At 45.5% G+C, this 21,609-nt stretch overlaps 1 protein-coding gene across 3 annotated transcripts; it reads left to right on the top strand.

Moving 5' to 3' along the window:
- The first annotated feature begins 1,218 nt into the window (after positions 1–1,218).
- NAT10 (N-acetyltransferase 10) lies at positions 1,219–21,473 on the top strand. 3 transcript variants are annotated; one of them, XM_032949077.2, is made up of 29 exons: positions 1,219–1,339; positions 2,678–2,794; positions 2,938–3,029; positions 3,610–3,781; positions 4,270–4,392; positions 4,822–4,883; positions 6,090–6,204; positions 6,452–6,559; positions 7,263–7,396; positions 7,905–7,998; positions 8,256–8,354; positions 8,460–8,596; positions 9,127–9,251; positions 9,596–9,746; positions 10,395–10,491; positions 11,104–11,220; positions 12,208–12,309; positions 12,695–12,769; positions 13,083–13,199; positions 13,325–13,458; positions 13,983–14,031; positions 14,458–14,557; positions 14,758–14,868; positions 16,140–16,312; positions 17,037–17,156; positions 17,943–18,041; positions 18,155–18,228; positions 19,332–19,415; positions 20,557–21,473. In XM_032949077.2, the coding sequence occupies exons 2-29, from the start codon at positions 2,687–2,689 to the stop codon at positions 20,720–20,722; spliced, it is 3,138 nt and encodes a 1,045-aa protein (XP_032804968.2). In that variant the 5' UTR covers positions 1,219–1,339; positions 2,678–2,686; the 3' UTR covers positions 20,723–21,473. The 3 variants fall into 3 exon arrangements, with proteins under 3 accessions (XP_032804968.2, XP_032804969.2, XP_032804970.2); XM_032949078.2 differs by having other exon boundaries at positions 1,246–1,386; XM_032949079.2 differs by lacking the exon at positions 1,219–1,339 and adding an exon at positions 1,432–1,581.
- Positions 21,474–21,609: the final 136 nt, after the last annotated feature.

Here is a 21,609-nt window from a genome sequence, read left to right as displayed (position 1 = left end):
ACAACATCGAAGCCACACAACATTGTGGCAGAAACTCGGGATGTTGTTGATGTATTCTGCTGCAGTGATTGCCACACTGCAGGTTTGAACAGGCAATGCTTGAACATTGCCACTGGGCGGCGTGGAAGCCCTGCTCAGACAATGCCGAGCTCATTGCACACATCCAGCATTTGTCAACATCACTTGCCTTGGTTTCACACGGAGGCTTTCGCGACCAATATCATCCACAATAGAGGTTTTTTTTGGGTTAGATCCCGTAAATAAATAAATGTGTCGTTAAAACCTGGCTGTCGCCTGATGAAGCTAGTTGTAATTACTGGCGAAACGTCGTACTCAGATTGTAAATATTGTGGTTTGGCTCTCCAACACACCGGTGTGCTGTACTAGTGACGAATTGTCCACGTTCTGTTTATATGACAACACTAACTAGTTGGCTGTGTTGGGTGGCGGCGGGTTCAACGACACATTGATATATTTACGCGATCTAACCCCCCAAAAAACCCTCTGTTATGAACACTGCCTTACGACAACAAAAATCTAGACATATAGAAATCTACGCAACGGGCAATGGCCCTCTTTAGAGCACATGGAGAGGGCCATTTGCCCGAAACGTCGTCTATTATATACTTTTTAATCAGCGTCATCGACGAATGTGTTCGAGTTTTGTTCGTTCATTGTGCTTTCTGCACCACTGCCAACCGCAGCAGCATCAGCAAATTATCTGATTACGCCTTGTGCATATCCAGAAGGTAAAATCATCATTATTATTATGAGCAAATATGCAAACGCGTTCTGCTTTGGCTACTGTCATTTCCCTACTGCTAATACCCACGGAACTCATGAGGACAAACACGTTGGAAAACGTGAATACTGCATAAGTGTATATCCACGCATGCACATGCATGTTTTTTCTTCCTTGTCGTTTTATAATACGCCCACGGAATAGCATTTATTGCATGTGGTCGGAATTATACATAACCTCCTTTTGCTTAAAACAAACTTTTATTTGTGGTTAAATCGAAATTTAAAAACGCACTAAATTAAATGCAAACTCGAGAGTTGGAGGTTAACAACAACAAAAAACCCCCATCCCATCTGGAAGACTGTGTCACAACGGTGAGTTTTATTTTTTTCAAATACTGTAATTATTTGCCGTTCTTCTTCTATTTCAGGCAGCACGGCGAGCACGCCGGACGCCTACGGCCACGTTGGGGTTTTTTTACTTCCGCGTGCAGCCCTGGAAAGGGGGAGGGGCTGGGGGTCCTTCGTTAGCGCCGCGCACAGCACGTGGTGGCTTGTGCCGCCCAGCAGCTACCACGTGCTTGCATCGCTCGGCACGGTGAGGCGATACAACTTATAACCCGTATCGGGTCAACAACACACGAGGTTTAAACCGCGTATTTTTATGTGGGGGGGGGGGGGGGGGGTAGAGTTTGCAGGTCTATGCGGCGGTACAGCCGTTTCAATACGGGCAGCAACAAAAGTGTCTACAGTTGTTTGTCTTTCTCCCTTTGTGGAATGGTCGTTGAGATTCATAAGGGAATGGGGTGACGATTATGCTTTGAATTGGTCTGTTATAAGGTAGGCACTGATAAGGGGGTTGACAGTTATGTAGTATTATAGTAGTATATAGTATCATACCTTGTAAACCCATACGGGTTCACCCCGTATTCTTGTACGGGGGAAATTGAGTTTGCAGTTCCATAGAGCGGTATAGCCGTTTCAATACGGGCAAAAAAATGTATGTGTTTGTGTTTCTCCCTTGTGATGGGACTTCATAGGATGAGCGTTGATATTTAGAAGGGCACGGGATGACCTATGAGGTCTGAATTGGTCTAATAAGGTAGGCAGTGATCAGGAGTTGACAGGTATGCTCACGGTACTCTTATGTTTGCCTCTGTGATTACCCCCATTGGTTTTTGAATTGCAGCGGTAATAGGTGATGTGAGTAGCATTTCTTCCCCGGCCCTGCAGTTTCTAAAGCCTTTCCAAATTACCACGGTTGGTTCCGTACGGTGCGAAGGAACTTCAACACACATGCCTTGTACCGTTACTATGAGAATGTACGGCTATGCCAGGGATTGTAAACCAAAATCACAAGAATAGCTATTGTTTTTTCGAATTGGGTAAGGAAAACACAACTCAATATTTCAAGAGCTGGAACGTGCGTGACTATTATAAACTAACACGTGTTTCTCACCACGTGAAACACGATACAGCAACCCATGGGCCTTCTGGATCAATATTTTCCTGCGGAATTTAAGTAGGACTGCCGCACTTTAGACTTTAGCAGGGTCTGACGTGTCAGTGATTTTACCATATTCGTTATTATTACAGTACGTCATTTGAAGAGAGAACGGAGCACTCGGTAGTTTGGGATCTGTTTTAATGTTGCGTGTACTCGGGGGAGGTTATATGCAACCATTGTGTGTATGTTGAACTTCTTTCACACCATACATAGCCAACCGTGCTCGTCGGAGGTACGGGGGATGGACAACATGTAATGTCAGTGATATCAAGGGTGCTCCTGCTATCGATGTGACGGGGGCATTGGATTGAATAGGCGATAAGTTATAAATGCAACACATGTACAATAACTTAAGGTTTTACACTGGTTTAAAGAGCCATTGTGCATAACGTGCTACAGCCTCATCACGCATGTCTTTTGCCGTCTTAGGCCTCAAGGATGTCTCGCAAAAAGGTGGACAACCGCATTCGAGTTCTGATAGAGAATGGATTCAGCCAGAAGTACAGAACCCTCTTTGTGGTTGTGGGAGACAAGGGAAAAGACCAGGTAAGTAATTTGGGAATTCACAACATGACTCGCCAGTGTGGTGGTCTACATCTGTCACACATGTGCACAGCTGAATTGTAAGAAGAAAAATCTATACTAACATGAAAATTATTCCCTTTTTTGTCATGTGTTATTTTGTGTAGGTTGTTATTTTACATCACATGTTGTCAAAGGCTGCGGTCAAAGCCCGCCCATCAGTGCTGTGGTGCTACAAGAAAGAGCTGGGTTTCAGCAGGTAACAATTTTCCAGTGAAACATGTACCAGATACAATGTCATCAGTTGTCTTACAAGTCTGCGCTTGGTGTTATCGCCTCTACATTTTACTCTCCCTTTACTAATTGAAACAATAGCGGACATCCCTTTCTTAATCCACTCACTTCTGGATGAATGCCTCCCTGTCGCTTGCCAGTTATGGGGTTTATTTAACCGAACTTTACCGCTGGTCAGTACGCGGTAGTTACGGGAGGATCCCAGTGCTGAATATTTGTGACTGACGCTAGCGCTGATAGGGAATCAAACTCGTCTCGCCAGGTTCTTGGCGCAGTGTGTGCGAACCTCTGGCCCACACAAATATTTCAACAAATGTAAAAAAAAAATGCATTTGATATCTTGAAGCTAAAAATGCAGCAGACTATCAATGTGCTCTTACACTTACCTTGAGAGGGTAGAGAGTGTTGGCGAGGTGTGGCATCAAGAGCTTTGCCCATGAGGACATCTTGTTCTTGGGATAGCTTTTGCTCGTATTTAAGTAGCATTCCATATTTGCGCTTAAGGAGACCATAATTTCAATGAGTATTACACCTTTGTTGCGCAGCCACCGGAAAAAGAGGATGCGCCAGCTTCAGAAGAAACTGAAGACAGGGACTCTGGATGTGAAGCACGATGATCCATTTGAACTGTTCGTGGCAGCGACCAACATCCGATACTGCTACTACAATGAGACGCACAAGATTTTGGGAAATACCTTTGGCATGTGTGTGCTGCAGGTGGGTGGAATGCAGAAGCACGTCGATGTGTTTTCGGGTTCTGCATGTTGTTCGTTATGATGTTAAACATTTCGCTGCACGTTCTGGGGGACCATCTGCAACGATTGAAGTTCAGGGTGCTTCAGTTCCTGAAATTCAGTTCCTGAAACTCCCAGCATTTTGGCTAAAATGTTTTTTGAATTTCATGCCAAAAAATACACGGTACAGCCTAATAACACATCAGAGCGCTTGTGCAGCACAATCCCGAGAGCCTATGCAGTTATAATGTATCTCTTGGTTCTTGTAAAGTATTAAAAAAATATGTCAAATCTTGACTTAAAGGTTTCGTGACTGCAATAATTCATATTCTTGGGTCTTTCTACGTGACTTCAAAAGACCCAAGAATATAATGTCAACATGAGCATGTACAGATGTAACAATGTAAACGTATCAATGTTTTATTTTCCCAAATTACGACAGCCTTGCCTTCTGTGTCGTTTCATGTGCAGGATTTTGAGGCGATGACACCAAATCTGTTGGCCAGAACGATTGAAACGGTTGAGGGTGGAGGCCTTGCTGTCATCTTGCTCAGGACAATGAACTCACTCAAGCAACTTTACACCATGACCATGGTAAGGCACTAACAGCAATCGATAAATGGTAATCACGACGATGCAGTTAACCCAGGAGTGTCTCACTGAGTCTCAATACCTTTTCAGGGGAGTGTTGCTGCCCATTTGGAGATTTGGCAAATACCATTCATGCATGCGAGAGGAAACCAGCGCAGACAAAGAAAACACATGCATGCTATAACACTCAATGCTCTGCACAGGTCGTTTTAGGACTATATTTTTTTTTATCTTTTGTACTTACCTGGTCACCTTGCAACTCAAGTTTTCAACACCAACTATTTCCAGACAGTCTTCCATCCAAGTGTATGCTAGGCTTAACCCTCCTTATATTCTGAGGTTTGAAGATATTGGGCACATGAGGTGATAAGTTTTTGTAAATTGTTGATATAAAGTTATGTAACACTAATAGATGTGCATGTAATTGTGCAGGATGTCCACACTCGGTTTAGGACGGAGTCGCATCAAGATGTGGTTGGAAGATTCAATGAGAGGTAATTTCTTTTTTATGTTCATGGAATTATTTAATTTATATGTGCAGTGTTAACTAAAGCCACTTTTACTTTTAAAATAACATGTAAAAAGTGTAATTTTTATCTCAAAATAATGGTGGTGTAATTTATGAGCTTACAGCAAAATCTATTGATGAGTGGAATATTACATCTGTTTGCTTTAACTTCCGCTTTGTATAATGACCCCAAAAAAATACAATTTATGGTAAAAAATAAACTTCCATGAACGTTATTTTGCTACGAAACTTGAATCCAATCATCTATGCACTAACGTCATGACACAGCTGCAAAGTATTGTTTGTGCACTGATTTGACTTTGAATGTGCCAAGTGAACTTGAGCTGAGAAAACATGCACATGTGTGTGCTCATAGTGGAGCGGTTAGCGTGCTGCGCTACAAACCTGGCAATCGGAGTTCGATTCCCGCTCACGGCCAACAACAGTGACGACTATCTGAACCGGTCATGGGCCTTGCTTAGGTCGACTCGGCCTCAAATTAGTATCTGGCGCGGTGTGTAAACATCGCCGCTGGGGAGACAACATCGGCCGGGCGTGGTGCTGGCCGCCTACCCCCTTGTGTGCTGTGCCAGCCTTCATAGGTGCTCGCTAACAGCACTTACCCCAATAGTCTGTTCAGGCTACACAGGGGATATTTGTCTTTGCTCATGCACACTGGTGGACGTACACATTCACCAGGGTTAAAACAATAGACAGGACTATGTACGTATGTATCTTTGTTTGAACTCCTTTCGCACCAACATACGTAGCCAACCGTGCACCCATTAATGTGTGTGAGCCAGATACAGCCTAGTATCTCGGGTCCGAGCACTTGGCTCGCATCACTGATAATCTGGTTGCAGTCCAGGCAAAGACACCTGTGATTAAGCCGACTTTTCCAAGCGTAATGATTTTATGGTCCTCAGCCCAGTCGCCAAGGACTGGCCAAAAAAACAACCCATCGCGTGAAATTTGTTTGTTATTTAATTTGGCTAAATGACAGCTGTTTTTTTTTTAAAGAAATCGGTTTTAACTGAATGATGCTGGGTTCTGAATTTAAAAAAATTACGTATAAAAATATATTTGGCTCATGGCACGATGCCAGTTGCATACTTGTAATGTAATTTTGGGAAAAAGTGTTTTTTAAAATGTGTAAAATTTCAATGAATAATACAATAACGCTGCCTCTTAGATTCATCCTGTCTTTGGCCTCGTGCAAGACATGCATGGTGATCGACGACCAGCTGAATATCCTTCCCTTGTCCACCCACACCCTCTCCATCAGTCCTCTGCCTCCAAAACCACAGGCATGCCTCCGCACACACCTTCAATTGTCGTCTATTACACCATCAAATCGTGCTGTTTGTTGCTGGTCGCTTGGTGTTTTGGGCCTTTTGGGACTGTGCTCAGAAACCGTGATAAAAAAAAGAAAAAGGCACACAACTGCCCTTGCAATTCTGTCAGACCATGCACCAACTCTTAACGAGTAGCACAGCAATCTGGCTCTGTACAGAATCAAGTAAATGCGTGGCTTTACGTCCATTATGTGTTTAGGATGAAAGCCTGAGCCCAAGTGAAATTGAACTCGGTGACCTGAAGGAGTCTCTTCAAGACACCCAGCCTGTGGGTGTGTTGGTCAGTTGCTGCAAAACGCTTGATCAGGTAAGGCCTTTTTACACTTCGAGTTAACGTTGAAGGCATGACTGCAAAGCAGCATTTTTTTTGCGGTGACTTAACAGCCGTGGTCATTTTCCTATCCTTCTTTCAAAGGCGCAAGTACTCGCATATTTTAATGAAACTGAAAGAAACCGTTTGACACTGAAAGTCACAATTAAATTGTCTCTCCCATTTGCTCATATGCATTTCCCCCCAAACAGTATTAAGTAACAACCTACTTATGTTAAAACATGTTTTACAACAAAGAAAGATCATGTACATGCGTGACTTCTATAAACAAACACGGAAGTATTTAAATAGCAAACATAACATTACATTTAAAACCCGCACAAGATGACATCCGACGTCGTTACGTAATGGGGAGTCGAGGCACACACGGCATGTGACGTCATCGCCTTGGCCCAAAAGGCTCTCCATTTAGCACTTTTTTAATTGCCGAGTTATGGGCGAAACCCTTTGTTCAATTTGACCCGTTTTCTATTTGGTTAAGGTCCCGTATAGGAAAACTATTTTATGGTTTAAGATATTGTGGCTCGTCTGAAAGAGACTTATTGCGTATGACCTCACCTAATAGACGAGTGGAGCATAGACAACGCTTTAACGCTTTTCTACCGCTCTTTGAAAAGTGTCAAGAAAGCGAGATTTCCACGTTCTTTTGCTGCTGCTGCTGCTGCTGCTGACGTTGCAGGCCAAGGCAGTCCTGAAGTTCATTGAGGCCATCTCGGAGAAGACGCTACGCAGCACTGTAGCCCTGACGGCTGCTCGTGGTCGGGGGAAGTCCGCCGCCATGGGTTTGGCCATCGCCAGTGCCGTGGCCTTCGGGTGATGCTCTCCCCCCCCCCCCCCACCTATGGCTGCACCTCTACCTTTGCGCGCGCAGAATTGTTTCGTGCCAATTTGGGCAGCTGCATAGTACGCTACAGTGTCGCACATCCGACTGTCACGTATCCACCCTGACCATGCTACCAGCTCCAGTGCACTCAGTGCAGTATTTGCTTGTGGCGTAAATGTAATGTTTTTGTCTGTTCACAGATGCGACATTTTCACACTTAGCTATGTGATCTCAACATCACTCACATTTGCATATTTGTAAAGCACAGTCAGGCATTTCCCCCCATGTTTAAAGCGGTGTGCGCTTTGTATTTGTCCAATAACCAATCTGTGCATAGTGCAATTACATTTTCTCTATATATTCATGTAAACAACTTATTTTATATATCTGCCTAGATCCCGGTGCCCAGTGAGTAGGAGGTTATAGGGCATTGTACTAATATCGACTTTGCGTTGTTTGCATTATCGTCATTGTCAACGTCTGTTGTCTCGTCAACAGGTATTCCAACATCTTTGTGACCTCGCCAAGCCCAGACAACCTGCACACGCTGTTTGAGTTTCTCTTCAAGGGCTTTGATGCCTTGCAGTACCAGGTGAGAGATGTGGGTGAGCGGGGAATTGCCCAGGGTGATATTGTTCAGTATCACTTTCAATGTCACTTTCAGATCTCTAATGCCACATTGCTGTAAAGAAAATAAAAAAATGCACACAATGTATCTCATTTTATTCTTCATATGATATAGGTGTACCTTTTGAAATTAATCTCAACTTTCCCTTAAATGAAAATCCTCACGTTCGTGAACATTCGGCAAAAATTCCAATGTATATAATATTACTTGACCATTTGCAGGAACACTTGGATTATGAGATCATTCAGTCCACCAACCCGGAGTTCAACAAAGCTATTGTGAGAGTCAACATCTACAAAGAACACAGGCAGACCATCCAGGTATTTGCAGGAGTGCCACTCTGCTCTCACTGAGCCAGTTGATTAAGTTGTTTTGAATCCATTTGGGCTTGCCGAGGTTAAAGCTTTTCGACTTGCTGTCGGCAGTACATCCATCCAGGGGACGCAGCCAAACTGGGCCAAGCAGAACTGGTGGTGATTGACGAGGCAGCTGCCATTCCTCTTCCGCTTGTTAAGAGCCTACTCGGCCCATACCTGGTCTTCATGGCGTCTACCATTAACGGGTGAGTGTTTCTTTGCAAGTTATTTTTATAGTCGCTATTTTTCCCCCCCCGATATTGGATCCAGCCAGATGGCTGGTCCCTTTTTATTTAAGGCAGAATTGCAAATAAATGTATTAAATTCATATGGCCACATGGGGCCCAGCCACTGCAAAACGGGCCGCAGATGTTACCCGTCACTGTTTTAGCCATACTAATCAGGTACTAAACTGAAATATTTTTGACCTAGAAAATACCGGTTGTAAATTTAGCATGCTCGGTCACTCGTGCCACTGCAAAAGCCTCTTTATAATCGGTGGACGCAGACGTTATTATCTACTCAATATTGGATGGTGCCCAGGCGAGTGTTCATGCGTGGCCTGCTAAAGGTAATTTGAATGTCCAAAATCATCTCTCCGTAAGCAAAAAGGCTCCAACATCCTGCCTGTAAGGGCTTGCCCATAAGAACCCGGTGTAGGGTGAGAACGATGCCGCGCTTTAGCCGGACACCGAGTGCAAGGGCTGTGCGTCTTATTGCCGCTTGTTCTGGCCAGGTACGAAGGCACTGGTCGCTCCCTCTCGCTCAAGTTGATCCAGCAGCTGAGACAGCAGAGCTCCCAGAGCCAGGTGACAATGAAGGCGGAAAACAAGAACACAGCCGTGAGCAAGCTCGCGTCAGGTACGTTTTGTGTGTGAACCCACCATCTAAAAGTCGGGTTGCAACGTTGTTGTTGTGCAGGTTAGGGTTTACACATCCCCCTGCTTGTCACGAGTACATGTACAGCCCTTTTGTCAGTCCACTGCTGGATAAAGGCACTCCCACTCCACGCTGGTCAGTGCGGGTTGCAGAGGGCAGGGAGCACAGATCTGTGAGCACAGAGGTAAAGTACAACACTGGCTTTGCAACAACGTATAACCCTTGTGCCCTTGCATGACTTGCTTAAGTGGCAACGAATTGCGGAGAAGAAATGTGTGCATTTTCCAGGTTGGGCATTCTGCCATGACGGGCTTTCGTTTTTGCAGCACGGAGCCTCCACGAAGTCACGTTGGACGAGTCGATTCGCTACGCGCCCGGAGATCCCGTGGAGAAATGGCTGAACGATCTGCTGTGTCTCGACTGCCTCAACATCCAGCGTGTGTCCGTGGGATGCCCTGTCCCTGACACTTGCGACCTGTATCCGATCTCAATGCTGCTGTTAAATGCTGTGGTGTCATTGAATGTTGTAACTGTCCAAAAACAGAATTTCTTAGGCGCTCGTTCTCAACATTTCAACACCCGTTTCATGGTGTGCAATTTTTTCAGATGGCTTTTTCTTCGTCGCAGTGAAAATGTTATTGCCCTCTGGTTTTGGGGGGTGGGGGGGATCCATTTGCCGGTGTAACAGTTCGTAAAGAAACATTCCCCATGTGGTCCTGACATTCGTCATTGTGCGTGAACTGCCAGTACTTCTTTCAGGAATATTTTGCTGTTCTTTTCAAGGATTTTCTGTTTGCACAGTCACATAGTCACTTTAAGATGTTTTCTTGTTCGTGTTTTTTTGTTTGTCGTGGTTGCACCCGATTCAAGAGCCGAATGGCTCACAGGGCTATACCAAAATAAACTGAAAACTGAAGTACTTTAAGGCAAAGTAGTTTTCACTTTCCATTTCGCGTTCCTTTCTCTTGCTTCACATCAGGCTAACAATGAGTTGTGCATTAGGGCAGCTCTTACAAATGCTTTTGTGTTCAGATGCACTTTTTGGTTCTTACAGGTGAGTGAGTGTTGGCTGGTGAAGTCTGTTTTTGGTTTGTTGTGGCTTTCCTTGACTTGAAGCTACTACAGTTACTATGTGAACCGGGACACGCTGTTCTGCTATCACAAAGCATCGGAGGCTTTCCTGCATAGGCTAATGTCTCTCTACGTAGCTTCACATTACAAGGTATGCGTGTCCATTCAGCCACTTCATCATTTATCATGATAGTGCAATATAACAACAATGGTGGTTGGAAATAAAAAAATATACACAAACGTGAGACATTCTGGGGGAAAGGCCTTTCCGCATATTTACGCCTGCAATTAATATTTAATTTTGCTTATCTTTTTCCTTTGGGACGGCAAACCAGAATGGTGCATTAACATGTATTGGAGGCAAAATACCGGCAAAAGGAGGGCTATAAAAACTGGCTTCTCTTTGAAATGGAGCCATTCCTCCAGAGGCAGGCGGAGTGTTGTAAATTAAAGTTTAGCTGGAGGGGATGAGGATTTTAAAGATTTAAAGACAGATGGTTCTCAGGAAAGACGCCTTAGCCCCTGCTGTTGCGCATGATCAATGGGAAGTCACCTACGGCACTGATGTGTGTAGCAAACTCCCCAGGAGGCGGCGGCGGAAGAGAAATGGAGAAAGAAAGGCCACAAGTGTACTATTCCGAGGGTTCAGTGTTAACCCTTAGGGCACGCCGGAAGGTGGGCTCCCAGTGGAAGCATTTACCGCCACTGTGTGCAAACACGTGTTAGGTCTCAGGTGCACCCACTTGTTCTTCTCTGCCCCCAGAATTCGCCGAACGACCTGCAGATGCTCTCCGACGCGCCCGCCCACCACCTCTTCTGCCTGCTGCCGCCAGTGCAGGCCACGCAGAACGCCCTGCCAGAGGTCTTGGCCGTCATTCAGGTGCCGTGCTCGCACGCAGATGGGGCCGTGCGCATGTTGCCTTTCTTTCGCACCGTGCGTAGCCAACCATGCCATTCGGAGGTGCGGATCATCCCTGCGTTGTGTCCTCCCCGGGCACTCGGTCACCGCTCGGGTTTCCACATTTCCCCTTTCTTGTCACGAGTACATGCACAGCCCTTTTGTCAGTCCGCTGCTGGATAAAAGGCACTGCCACGCCACGCTGGTCAATGCGGGTTGGCGAGGACGGGGAGCAAAGACTTGTGGATGTGGAGGTATATTACAACACTGGCTTTGCTGCACTGTCCTCTGCAGAACACAAGGTAGCCTTGCAGCAATCTGTAACCCTTGTGCCATAGAAGTTAATTCCCCTTGCATGACTTTCTTGCGAAATGTGTGTTCAACACCACAGTTGATAGACTGTCTACTGGCCAAATACATCTCTTCATGCTAGGAAGTTCATACATAGAGAGCACTCAGTCAGGCACTCACAGCTTTGCAGTTGGCCTTAAAGGGTTCTTAGCGCCACCAGGAGGAACCATATATAGCATCCCGTACACTTTAATTTCTCACATTGGTTGATAATTTTTAGTGGCTTTCTCTCAGATGTGTTTTTGGGTTGTTACCCATTTGGCATGATGCCCGATATTCTACTCCATGTGCCGAGAGCCTTCTTCAGGAACTGGATTAATTTAAGTTCCACAAGAAGCTCCAAGGTAAACACAGTAAAATGTCGAACATCATTCAGAACTACATGAATTTTTGCCCGAAAGCACATTGGACGGCGATGTGCATTACAACCGCGAAAACCTATGCAGTGGTATTGCCGCGGTGGCTCTACACACACACACTCATTTAAAAGTTTGAAGAGAGCTGCGTCGGATTTTGCCCGGCTTTGCGTACTGTCGAAAGAATTAACTGTGAGTGGTGCCCTCCTCAGTGGGCTGCTGGCTTTGATGGTGCCGTGCAATCTGTGTAATGTTTTTATAGGTTTGCCTAGAGGGTGAAATCTCGCAGCAGTCCATAATGAGCAGCTTGGCGCGGGGCAAGCGAGCAGCGGGAGACCTTATCCCATGGACGATTTCGGAGCAGGTAAGGCTCCGCGCAGCGTAGTTTGGGTCGTCCGTTTTGTTACCGGCTCGTGGAAATGTTTGGCCAGCGATGCTTATTCTGCGAGCCAAATTTGTTTATTCCCAATGTGTGCTTTTTTCACATTTGTGATGCAGCTGTAATTTCTTTACAACCTGGCAGCATCCTTGGCCATTAACAAACAGAATTGGGCTATGGTTGCTGCCAAACCCTTTTAAAAAAGCCATCGTTTACACTCTAAATCTCACTCTTAAATATGTTGAAAGACGTTTCACTTTATAACCGGTTAAGGGCCGGTGAATATTTAATCTGTTTGCATATGTTGAGAAAAATTGTATGCAGCTTTTGTGGATGTTATTTGAGAATTTCTGCCTTCTAATGAATGCAGTTCCAAGACCCTGACTTTGGGAGCTTGTCTGGAGGAAGAATAGTGAGGATCGCTGTGCACCCAGACTACCAAGGGGTAAGTCAATGCTGCAACCATGCAATGAAATCGTTCAATCACAGTCGACAAAGTGCCTTAACGTTACACCGGTAATGCTGTTGTGGGCGTCTAACTCTGCTGCGTGTGAATATCTGGTTCGCACAATATTGTAACAAATTGGAAACGGTGTTTCTCCTGCGATGTAGAACAAATGCATTAGACTCTTACCGCTGCGTGAAAAAGGGCATTGTAATTGTGTTGTGCTGTGTCGGTGGCTAAATGTGTCGCTGGCGATTGTGCTAATGACTTGTGCACTGGGCTTGTTCCCCTCTCCCGATTCCACTGCTTTCAGATGGGATATGGCAGCCGGGCTCTGCGGCTCCTGCAGATGTATTACGAAGGGAAGTTCCCGTGCCTGGACGAGACGGCGTCGCAGACGCAGGGCCATATCTCCTCCATCGCCAGCGACGTGAGGATCCAGTTTCCTGGGGCCCCTTTCACTGCAATGGACAGGCGATTAATTTACAACGGTCGACTTTGATAGCCGGCTATGAATAACGGTGACTGTGGGTGGCGGTGATGTGGTTGGTGCAGGCGGTGGGGCTGCTGGAGGAGACGTTGACACCCAGGAGAGACCTTCCACCACTACTCCACAAGCTGAGCGAGCGTCCGACCGAGAGGCTTGACTACCTGGGCGTCTCGTTCGGCCTCACGCCGCAGCTGCTCAAGTGAGGCCTTCCCCCAAGCGCCTTGCTGCCTCACGGCGCCCACGACAGACGCCTCTGGCCACTGGCAATCAAAACCTTAGGGGAGGTGATAAAAAGCCTTAATTGGAGATGAATAATTTTAGCGTACCGAGGAGCACCTGCTTTTTGAAAGGCTCTTGAATGGATAGTAAATATAAAATGTTGTCCTGGGATTTCTTGATTTATATGTTTTTTTAATTTTCACTCAAGGCCATGATGCACCCCCCCCCCCCCCGGGCGTTTTAGGGCAGTCATTGCCAGCAATCGACAATGCGTTTTTACTCCAAACAGCTGTGGCTTGACCCCTCCACGGAAAAGACATTGAGTGACAGGTCTGTTTAGATAACGCAAAAAAATTGTGCAGCATCCATTGCGGGTGAAGATTACCCACGATGATCGCCCTAAAATTGCCATAATGTAGCATTGCACTTAAGGCTGATAATGTCTTCTGCGGTGTATGTGTGTGTGTGTTACAAAATGCGCTTTGTTCACTTTGCGATCCCAAGGTTTTGGAAGCGATCAGGCTTCACCCCCGTTTACCTGCGGCAGACCCCCGTAAGTGAACGGGGCTTTCTCTCATGCCCTGTCATCGCGCCGCGCATTTTGTGTGTATGCACGTATGTTGATCTTCTTTCGCCGCGTACGTAGCCAACCGTGCTAATTGTAGGTGCGGGGGAAGGGCAACAAACTATATGCAAAAACAAAATAAGTTCTAAAGAAATTCGTTTTCAATCTAGATTTAAAATTGCATAGCTCTGGTGGCGTTCAGACGGCCACAGAAGCGTCATGGTTTATGCTCCTTGACCAGCTCAGCAAGGTATTGTGGTTTCTGCACTCCAGGCATGCAAATAGGCGGGGGGTGGGGGGAAACACTTTGATTATCTAGCAAAGCGTCAATTTTTAGTCGACCTACTAAATTGCGAGTAAAATAAACGCGTCTGTGTTGCTTTATTGTTATTTCACACGCTGATGTTCTTGCAGAACGACCTGACTGGAGAACACTCATGCATCATGCTTAAAGTGCTGAATGAGGACGAGCAGATGGAGAGGCCCGAGAACTGGCTCGCGGCGTACTGGAAAGGTGCGACTGTCAAGCCTAATCGCCGCCAGTGATTTGAACTCATTGTGCTAAAGTGTTAATACGTTACGTCGTATATCTGTCAGTATGTGGACGCTCGTTGTTATTCATCGTGGTTATTGCTGGGACCACCGTGCTGTTTATCTCCATGTCTTTTTTTTTTACTTACGACTGCCCTGCCCCCACTGTTACGGTCGCTGCAGACTTCCGACGGCGGTTCGTGACGCTGCTTTCGTACCAATTCAGCGGCTTCCTGCCAGCCGTCTCTCTCAACATCCTGCAGAACCGTAACGTGAAAGAGAAACCGGCTCAAGGTGGGTGCCCCCTGCTGCATGGGGTGTCAATGTCGCGTCCAACAACAAACACTCCCCACATCCTGAAGACTAAAAAAAATAAACATTAATGGGACTTGTTAGTTAGTGAGAATTCCTTGGGACACATTTGTACTGCCCTGTCTTTCAAGGCTGTTGGTGCTGGGCCCACCCCCCTACCCCCACTTTCAGTTTTCAGTTTCAGTTAATTTATTTGGTATAGCCCTGTGAGCCATTCGGCTCTTGAATCGGGTGCAACCACAACAAACAAAAGAACAAAAAAAACGAACAAGAAAACATCTTAAAGTGACTATGTGACTGTGCATACAGATAATCCATGAAAAAAACAGCAAAATATTCCTGAAAAAGCACCGTACACCAACGCTGTGTGCAAAAATCCGAGTGGGATGCAAGTCAAACAACAACAACAACAACCACTAATGCGCAGTGACGAAAGTGTTCAAATATCTAAGGACAATTTTAATTTGTATATCTTCTATTAGTATAATGAATTAAATGTCACAATATGTACCATGGAGATAAAGAGTTTAATTAAAAGATTGAGGTCAAAGCTGAAATGTAAAAAAAAAGAATTCCTCTCTACAATTCACATTTCACACAAGCTTTTCATTTGCAGCTATGTAACAAAATGTTCACCAACTTGTAAAATAATGAAACATTTATTCGATAATCAAGTTCACAAAGTTCAAAAGTAACAATCGGGGTAAATGAGATGTTACTTGATTCTTCATGGGCTGCGGCCGCAGTGCTGCGCTCTCTCTATGTCTTGCCCTACCGCATCCGCCCCTCATCTCAATTCCTCCACATTTATAACAACAAGAAAAAAATATATTTTTTTAAATGCTTCTTAAGATACAATTGCATTTTGGCGCTAAATAAATTGTAAGTTGTTGTAATTGACGAACGTAAAAACAAACACTATATACGTTTAAGTAAAATCTCCAGTATATATTTGCTTGGTTTATGGTTGCTTTGCTTGAATTGTATTGGCAACGGGGATAATGTACGATTAACAAAAACTCAACATATTTTAATAACACTTTCATAGAGAGAGGAAAACATATATATAATAGGTGACATTTTGGACAATGGCCCAGAAGCTTTCTGCTATGAATGAAGGCCATCGTCCATAACGTAGCAGATTATGTAAATGCTGAGTCGGGTCGACTGGCTGCCGCATATTGAAGCCACTTTGGGTTGCATTGGTTGTGAATGCTTGCTTGGTGCGCGCGCCACTTTAATCCTGTTGGCAGCACTCAGCAAGTCCGAGTTGGAGGCAACCTTCAGCCCGTACGACCTCAAGCGCCTGGAGATGTACTCTCGCAACATGGTGGATTACCACCTCATCATGGACCTGGTGCCAGGCATCGCTCGCCTCTACTTCACCCACCGGCTGCCCGACATGTCCCTGTCTGCTGCCCAGCTCGTGAGCCTCCCGGCGTTCACTCGTGCAGCTCTTCCTTGGTTATGTCCAATAAATGTGGTCGGCAGCAAAAAAAAAATACGACCCTACCTTCTCGCGTCTAAGCCTCCCCCCTGCCACACTGACCAGCGTCGTGAAATACGGCACCCCACGACCCCAGCACTGTGGAGCCGAGGGTTGGCGGATCGCACCAACGCTGCGAAAACATCCTTCGCCATGGGCTCGCCAGGAGAAGGCAGTGTAGCAAAAATGGGACAGTGTTTCCCCCTCGCACACTTGGGTTTTCGCCTGGTGCTTCAGTTTCCTCCCATGCTTAAGCACTCATTAATTGGCCGGTAACACCTTTAATATACAGAGGACTGCCGAGCATGGGCAATGTATTTGCAGCGGCCCATCACATGCTTGTCTGTGGTTCTTCCTCGAGAGTGAGCGAGCACTGTGCGGGGTGTTATAAGTTGATATTTGTATTATTGACTAAGCGACTGTGTACCCTCTACACAATCAACTGTATCATAGTTTTATGAATTATACAATTTAATGCCCAGCTTTACTCTTTTTGGTCTGCAAATGACCGACCCCATTACTGTAAATCACCCGACTCCTATTGTTAAGAGTCTTTGTGTCTGCATTTGTACAGAAATGCCAGGGCGTACGTTTACCGTTATGAAGCTCGCAACGTGCCGCAGAGCCACTGACGGGTGTTGTTATCGCGTTGCCGACCACACAGGCTCTGCTGCTGGGCGTCGGACTGCAGCACAAGGCTGTCGAGCAGCTGGAGAAGGAGATTGACCTTCCCGTCAGCCAGCTTATGGGGCTTTTCAACCGCATCATGCGCAAGGCCGTGCAGGTTCTCGAGGAAAATCCCACCTTTTACCTTCTGCCTCTCTGTTCTCTCCGGTGTCTTCGGTTTGTACCGCGTGATTCGATCGGCACGATGTCCAACGTTTTTTCCCCGCGCGCTCGAAGCTTATTCAGGGGCTGCATTGAGCAGCTCGCAGGCTCAATTATTTAGAGTTGTCGGCTGCTGTTGGTGTCAAATGTAGGCCAGCCGATTTTGTAAAATTGTCCCTTTGTCTGGGATAAAACCTGAAATAACACATGGTACAACCTGAAATTGCATCGGAGGGGCTGTACAGCATTACCGTGAAACGCTACCTAGTAGCCTTAACTGACGTGTGTGTGTGTGTGCCGCTGTGCGTGTGTTTGTCAATATCTGTTCCTCCGTCGTTGTCTGTGCATCTGTATATTTATTATTCATTCAATTCATTAAATTATTTAAGTGAGATGAATGGTTTAGAAGTGGCTTTTTATTCGCCCAAAAGAGCGATCGCTTCCCCAGTGATGAATCGAGCACCGGTGTAGCTCTCAGATAAAGCACAGACCCAGCATTGTAGCATAACAAGAAATATTTAATCAGATAAAAAATAAATGGGGCACTTTAACTAATCAGTGGTGAACGGTTGAGTGAATCAAAGCATGTTCTACACAGACAAATGGCTTTGAAGCGATTAATTGATTGAATGAATCGCACAGTGATATTGATGAAGGTGTAGCTGGTGTTTCCCTCCTCCCCCCCCCCCCCTATTGTGGATGAGATTGCATTCTCCTTTGCTGACCCTGCTCTTCTTGCCAGGTATTCACTGCCATCCAGGAGACAGCCATCGAGGAGCAGATGACAAAGGTCAAGGAGGTGGTGATGGAGCCTACAGTAAAGTCCCTGGCCGAGGACCTGGTAAAAAAATACCATTTCATCACGATGGCCTGTCGATCAAAAATGGAGGGCATGCGAAACAGTAAATATCAACTGGTGTGATATTTTGGCGTGTTGTGTGTTTTATTTTACAGGAGGACGCAGCCAAGGAGTTTGCAGAGAAGCACAAGAAGGACTTGGTCCAAATAAAAGACATGAACCTTACAGAGTAGGTCCACAAAATCGATAACGGATTGATCGATTGCCTTTGCAGCTCTGCTCCTTGGAGCTGGTATTTCATTGCATTGTACCGCGGTCAATCAGAAGGTCGATTTGAATCGCCTGAATCCGCGCCCGAGCTTGTCAGAGCTCAGAAGCTAAGCAGAATTTTTGTCTGGTTGGTACTCGGAAATGGCAGAATACCTGGGAATAGCAGATGTATATAGGCTTGTGCCAGGAAGATGACAGACCAGCACCAGTGTGTTCTTGCATTTGTTCAGATCTTTTGAGTGTTTCCCCATTTGTTTGTGTACCTTTTCTTTAGGTACTTTGGTTTCCTGCCACATGGCCAACATTAATGGACTCGCCACAGCATCCCAGTACAAAACGAGTATTTACAATTGTTGTGGCTTTCCTGGGCAATTCAATGACATTGTATCTTGTGAGAAACGTGACAGAATACACCCATTATCAGATTGCGAAATCTAATTATGGTTCAGCCTGGATAGTGCTTGGATGGGTGACTCACCATGCCATCAGACAGGTGTTGTTGACTGCTACATACCCGTGTTGTCAGCAATGGACAGCACAGCAAAATATAATTCTTGACCTGTGAGGGTATGCTGCAACCATCTACGCTCCCCACCGTTACCAAACCGCGCTGACCAGCATCGAGAAATATGAGAGGAAGTGGGTCAAGCCACATGGCATGTTCCATCGGTGGATGGGTGAAAAGGGCTGGTACGTGTATTGGTCACGGAGTCCTTGATTGTAGCCGAGGCACAAGCAGTGGTCGTCGTTGTTGAGCACATCTGTGTTCGCAAATACCTCCTGAAATACACATGCGGCACAGAGCACATCCTCCATGGGTTAACAATATAACCCGGTGAGGGGTGTAACATCTGGAGAATGTGTCCACATCCACATCTCGCATGGGGCGGCCAGTGTCGTTCTGAATTTACCTCGCTCGAGTATCTCCGGTGAGCCCAGGTAGGGGAAGAATGCGCTGTGGGGTGTAATAATAATAGGGAGCGTGCGATAGCCGCCACGTTTGGCTGCCGCGATGCATCGCTGGTGGGTCGGTCGGCAACGCTGCTGCATGTGGCGCCTCAGGTACGTGATTCGCGGGGACGACAAGGAGTGGAACGAGGCGCTCAAGAAGGTTGGACCGAGCGCCAGCGTCGTCAGCATCACCGGGTGAGAGTGCGAAACCGTTCAGCTTCCAGTGGCATTTAGTCACCGTAACAAACCTTGTCCCTGTGTCCGCAGGGTAGGTGAGATTTGTTTTCATTGTAACTCAACATGAGCCCAGTACAAAGCACAAACCGTAACGCAGGGAGGGGGGAATAGCAACTCTGCAAACAAAAGCCCGAATTCGGTGCTCCTGGGTTTAAGGAAGGAGGAGAAATTGAGCTCCCCTACCCAGGTGGGCACCACGATCGGGAGGATTAGAGTTTATCTGGGGAGAGAAAGGATGGTTGAGATTTTGAATAATTGATATTGAATTGTTTGGGCCTTGTAAATCACCGATGCCTTCTCCCAGGATTTCGTGTTATCTGATGGAGGTACGGGGGGAGGGGAAGGGCTGAAGTGCATTCGGATCAATTGCAATGCATCAAAGCCATTGCCTGCTTAAGTATTCTAGCAGTTTAATGTCAATTAGACCCATTGGCCGGATGCAACCCATTCTTGGAGTACACAAAGCCCCCCCCCCCCCCATCCATTTCTGTAATTGAGGGCAGGGCAGTCTGGAGATTTCCGCCGCGTTTTATTTGTATATGTGTGCCGCGTAGTGCGAGGTAATACACAAATAGCTTTCCAAGTTCAAGAGGAGGTGCAAAAAATAATAACGTAAGAAACTGATGAACAGCCGCACATGTAAAAGAGCCTTTTTGTTTCGAATAGGCCTGCGAAGATTAAAACCTTAAAAAAAAAACTAACAGTGACGCGCACCTTCACCGTTTTCGTTACCGCTATGCGAACGCCGAAATGCACGCATTGGAACGACGTGTTTTCAGTTCGAACATAAATTGATGAAAACACGAGTAACGATTTAGCGTATTTGATTAAATCGGCTCGTGCAGGTGCTAGGTGGATTCCCATTGCAGGATCGTAAGAGATGCTGGGTTTGATAGGCCCTCATACAGCAGTGGCTGGACCATGGTTGTTGCTGATGGTGAAATATTTCACCTTACCCTGGGGTCTTGTAATTTTTCACATTTCACATTAACAACAGGTTTGTAGGCCTTTTAAAATAAATAGTTGTGCTTTTCAAAGGACAATCCAATGCTGACATTTGTTATTTCCACCTCATATTTTTTGGTATTGCGCGTTTCAGGGAAAAGAGGAAATCTGCCGAGAAGGACTCTTCACACGACCACAAGAGCAAGAAATCCTTCCAGAAGGGCAAGCCTGGGAAACTTGGGAAACCCGGGAAACCCGGGAAACCCGGTGGCCCAGGCAAAGCAGGCAAATCCCGGGGCGGTTTTAAAAAACAAAAGTGAAAGAAGGAAATGTCCTAATTAGTGGCAAATATTGTTTTGCTTTTAACCATTTTTTTATATTATTGATATTGTCAATAATGTCTTTACTTTAATGACTGTGGTTCCACTTTGAATGTTGATTAAAATTATAACATTTTTATGTAATGGTGTTTTTGTTTTGATTTAAAGCTTTCGTGACTGCAGGGATTCATATTCTTGGTTCTTTCGGTAAAGTCACGTATTATTTTATTGTTTCCCTTCTACGTGACTTTACCGAAAGAACCAAGAATATGACGTTTTTGTTGTTTGCATCTAGTGTCGTCGGATTTTATCCCCCGTCTTAAGTTTCCGCGTAACGGGCTTGTGCTTGATGTGCCAGGCTAATGTACAGTGTTTCATCTGGAGGGAAAATCCACGAGGGATGGACTACAATACCAGTTTTTATTAATGCAGACGAACTGCTCCTGTTAGTACTGCCTGGTGGAGTGTATAAAGCATTGGCAAGGTATAAACTAAACTAAAACTAAACTTTTTTATTTGACCAGGTAAGGCCCACTGAACTCTAGCTCTTTTTTAGAAGCGACCTGGCCACAAATGATAGCTCAACAGAAGTAGCTTATGTGGAAATTTAGAGAATAAAAAAAATACAGATTGATTTATTGTTACTGTGCAAGTTGGCTTAATTCTAAAACAGCCGGCATGAAAATATATATTTTGGTGGAAAAATCTACGATGTGTGAATTCTGCTGTTAAATAAATAGCTTGGAAAATGGTTTGGTTTGCGTGTTCTCTGAATGGCCATTGCATCAGGGTAGTTATTTTATAGGAAAAGCTTTTAGGCAATATATAGCTAGCTTCCCATACATTTTAATTTAATTCTGCTGTGAACGGACGGGGCGTTTTCGTTT

This window comes from Petromyzon marinus, chromosome 7, assembly GCF_048934315.1.
Source record: "Petromyzon marinus isolate PM22_M1 ecotype Great Lakes invasive population chromosome 7, UKy_Petmar_22M1.pri1.0, whole genome shotgun sequence".
NCBI lineage: Eukaryota > Metazoa > Chordata > Hyperoartia > Petromyzontiformes > Petromyzontidae > Petromyzon > Petromyzon marinus.
The sequence above is the reverse complement of the archived record's forward strand: the minus strand, read 5'-3'. Positions and strand labels throughout refer to the sequence as shown.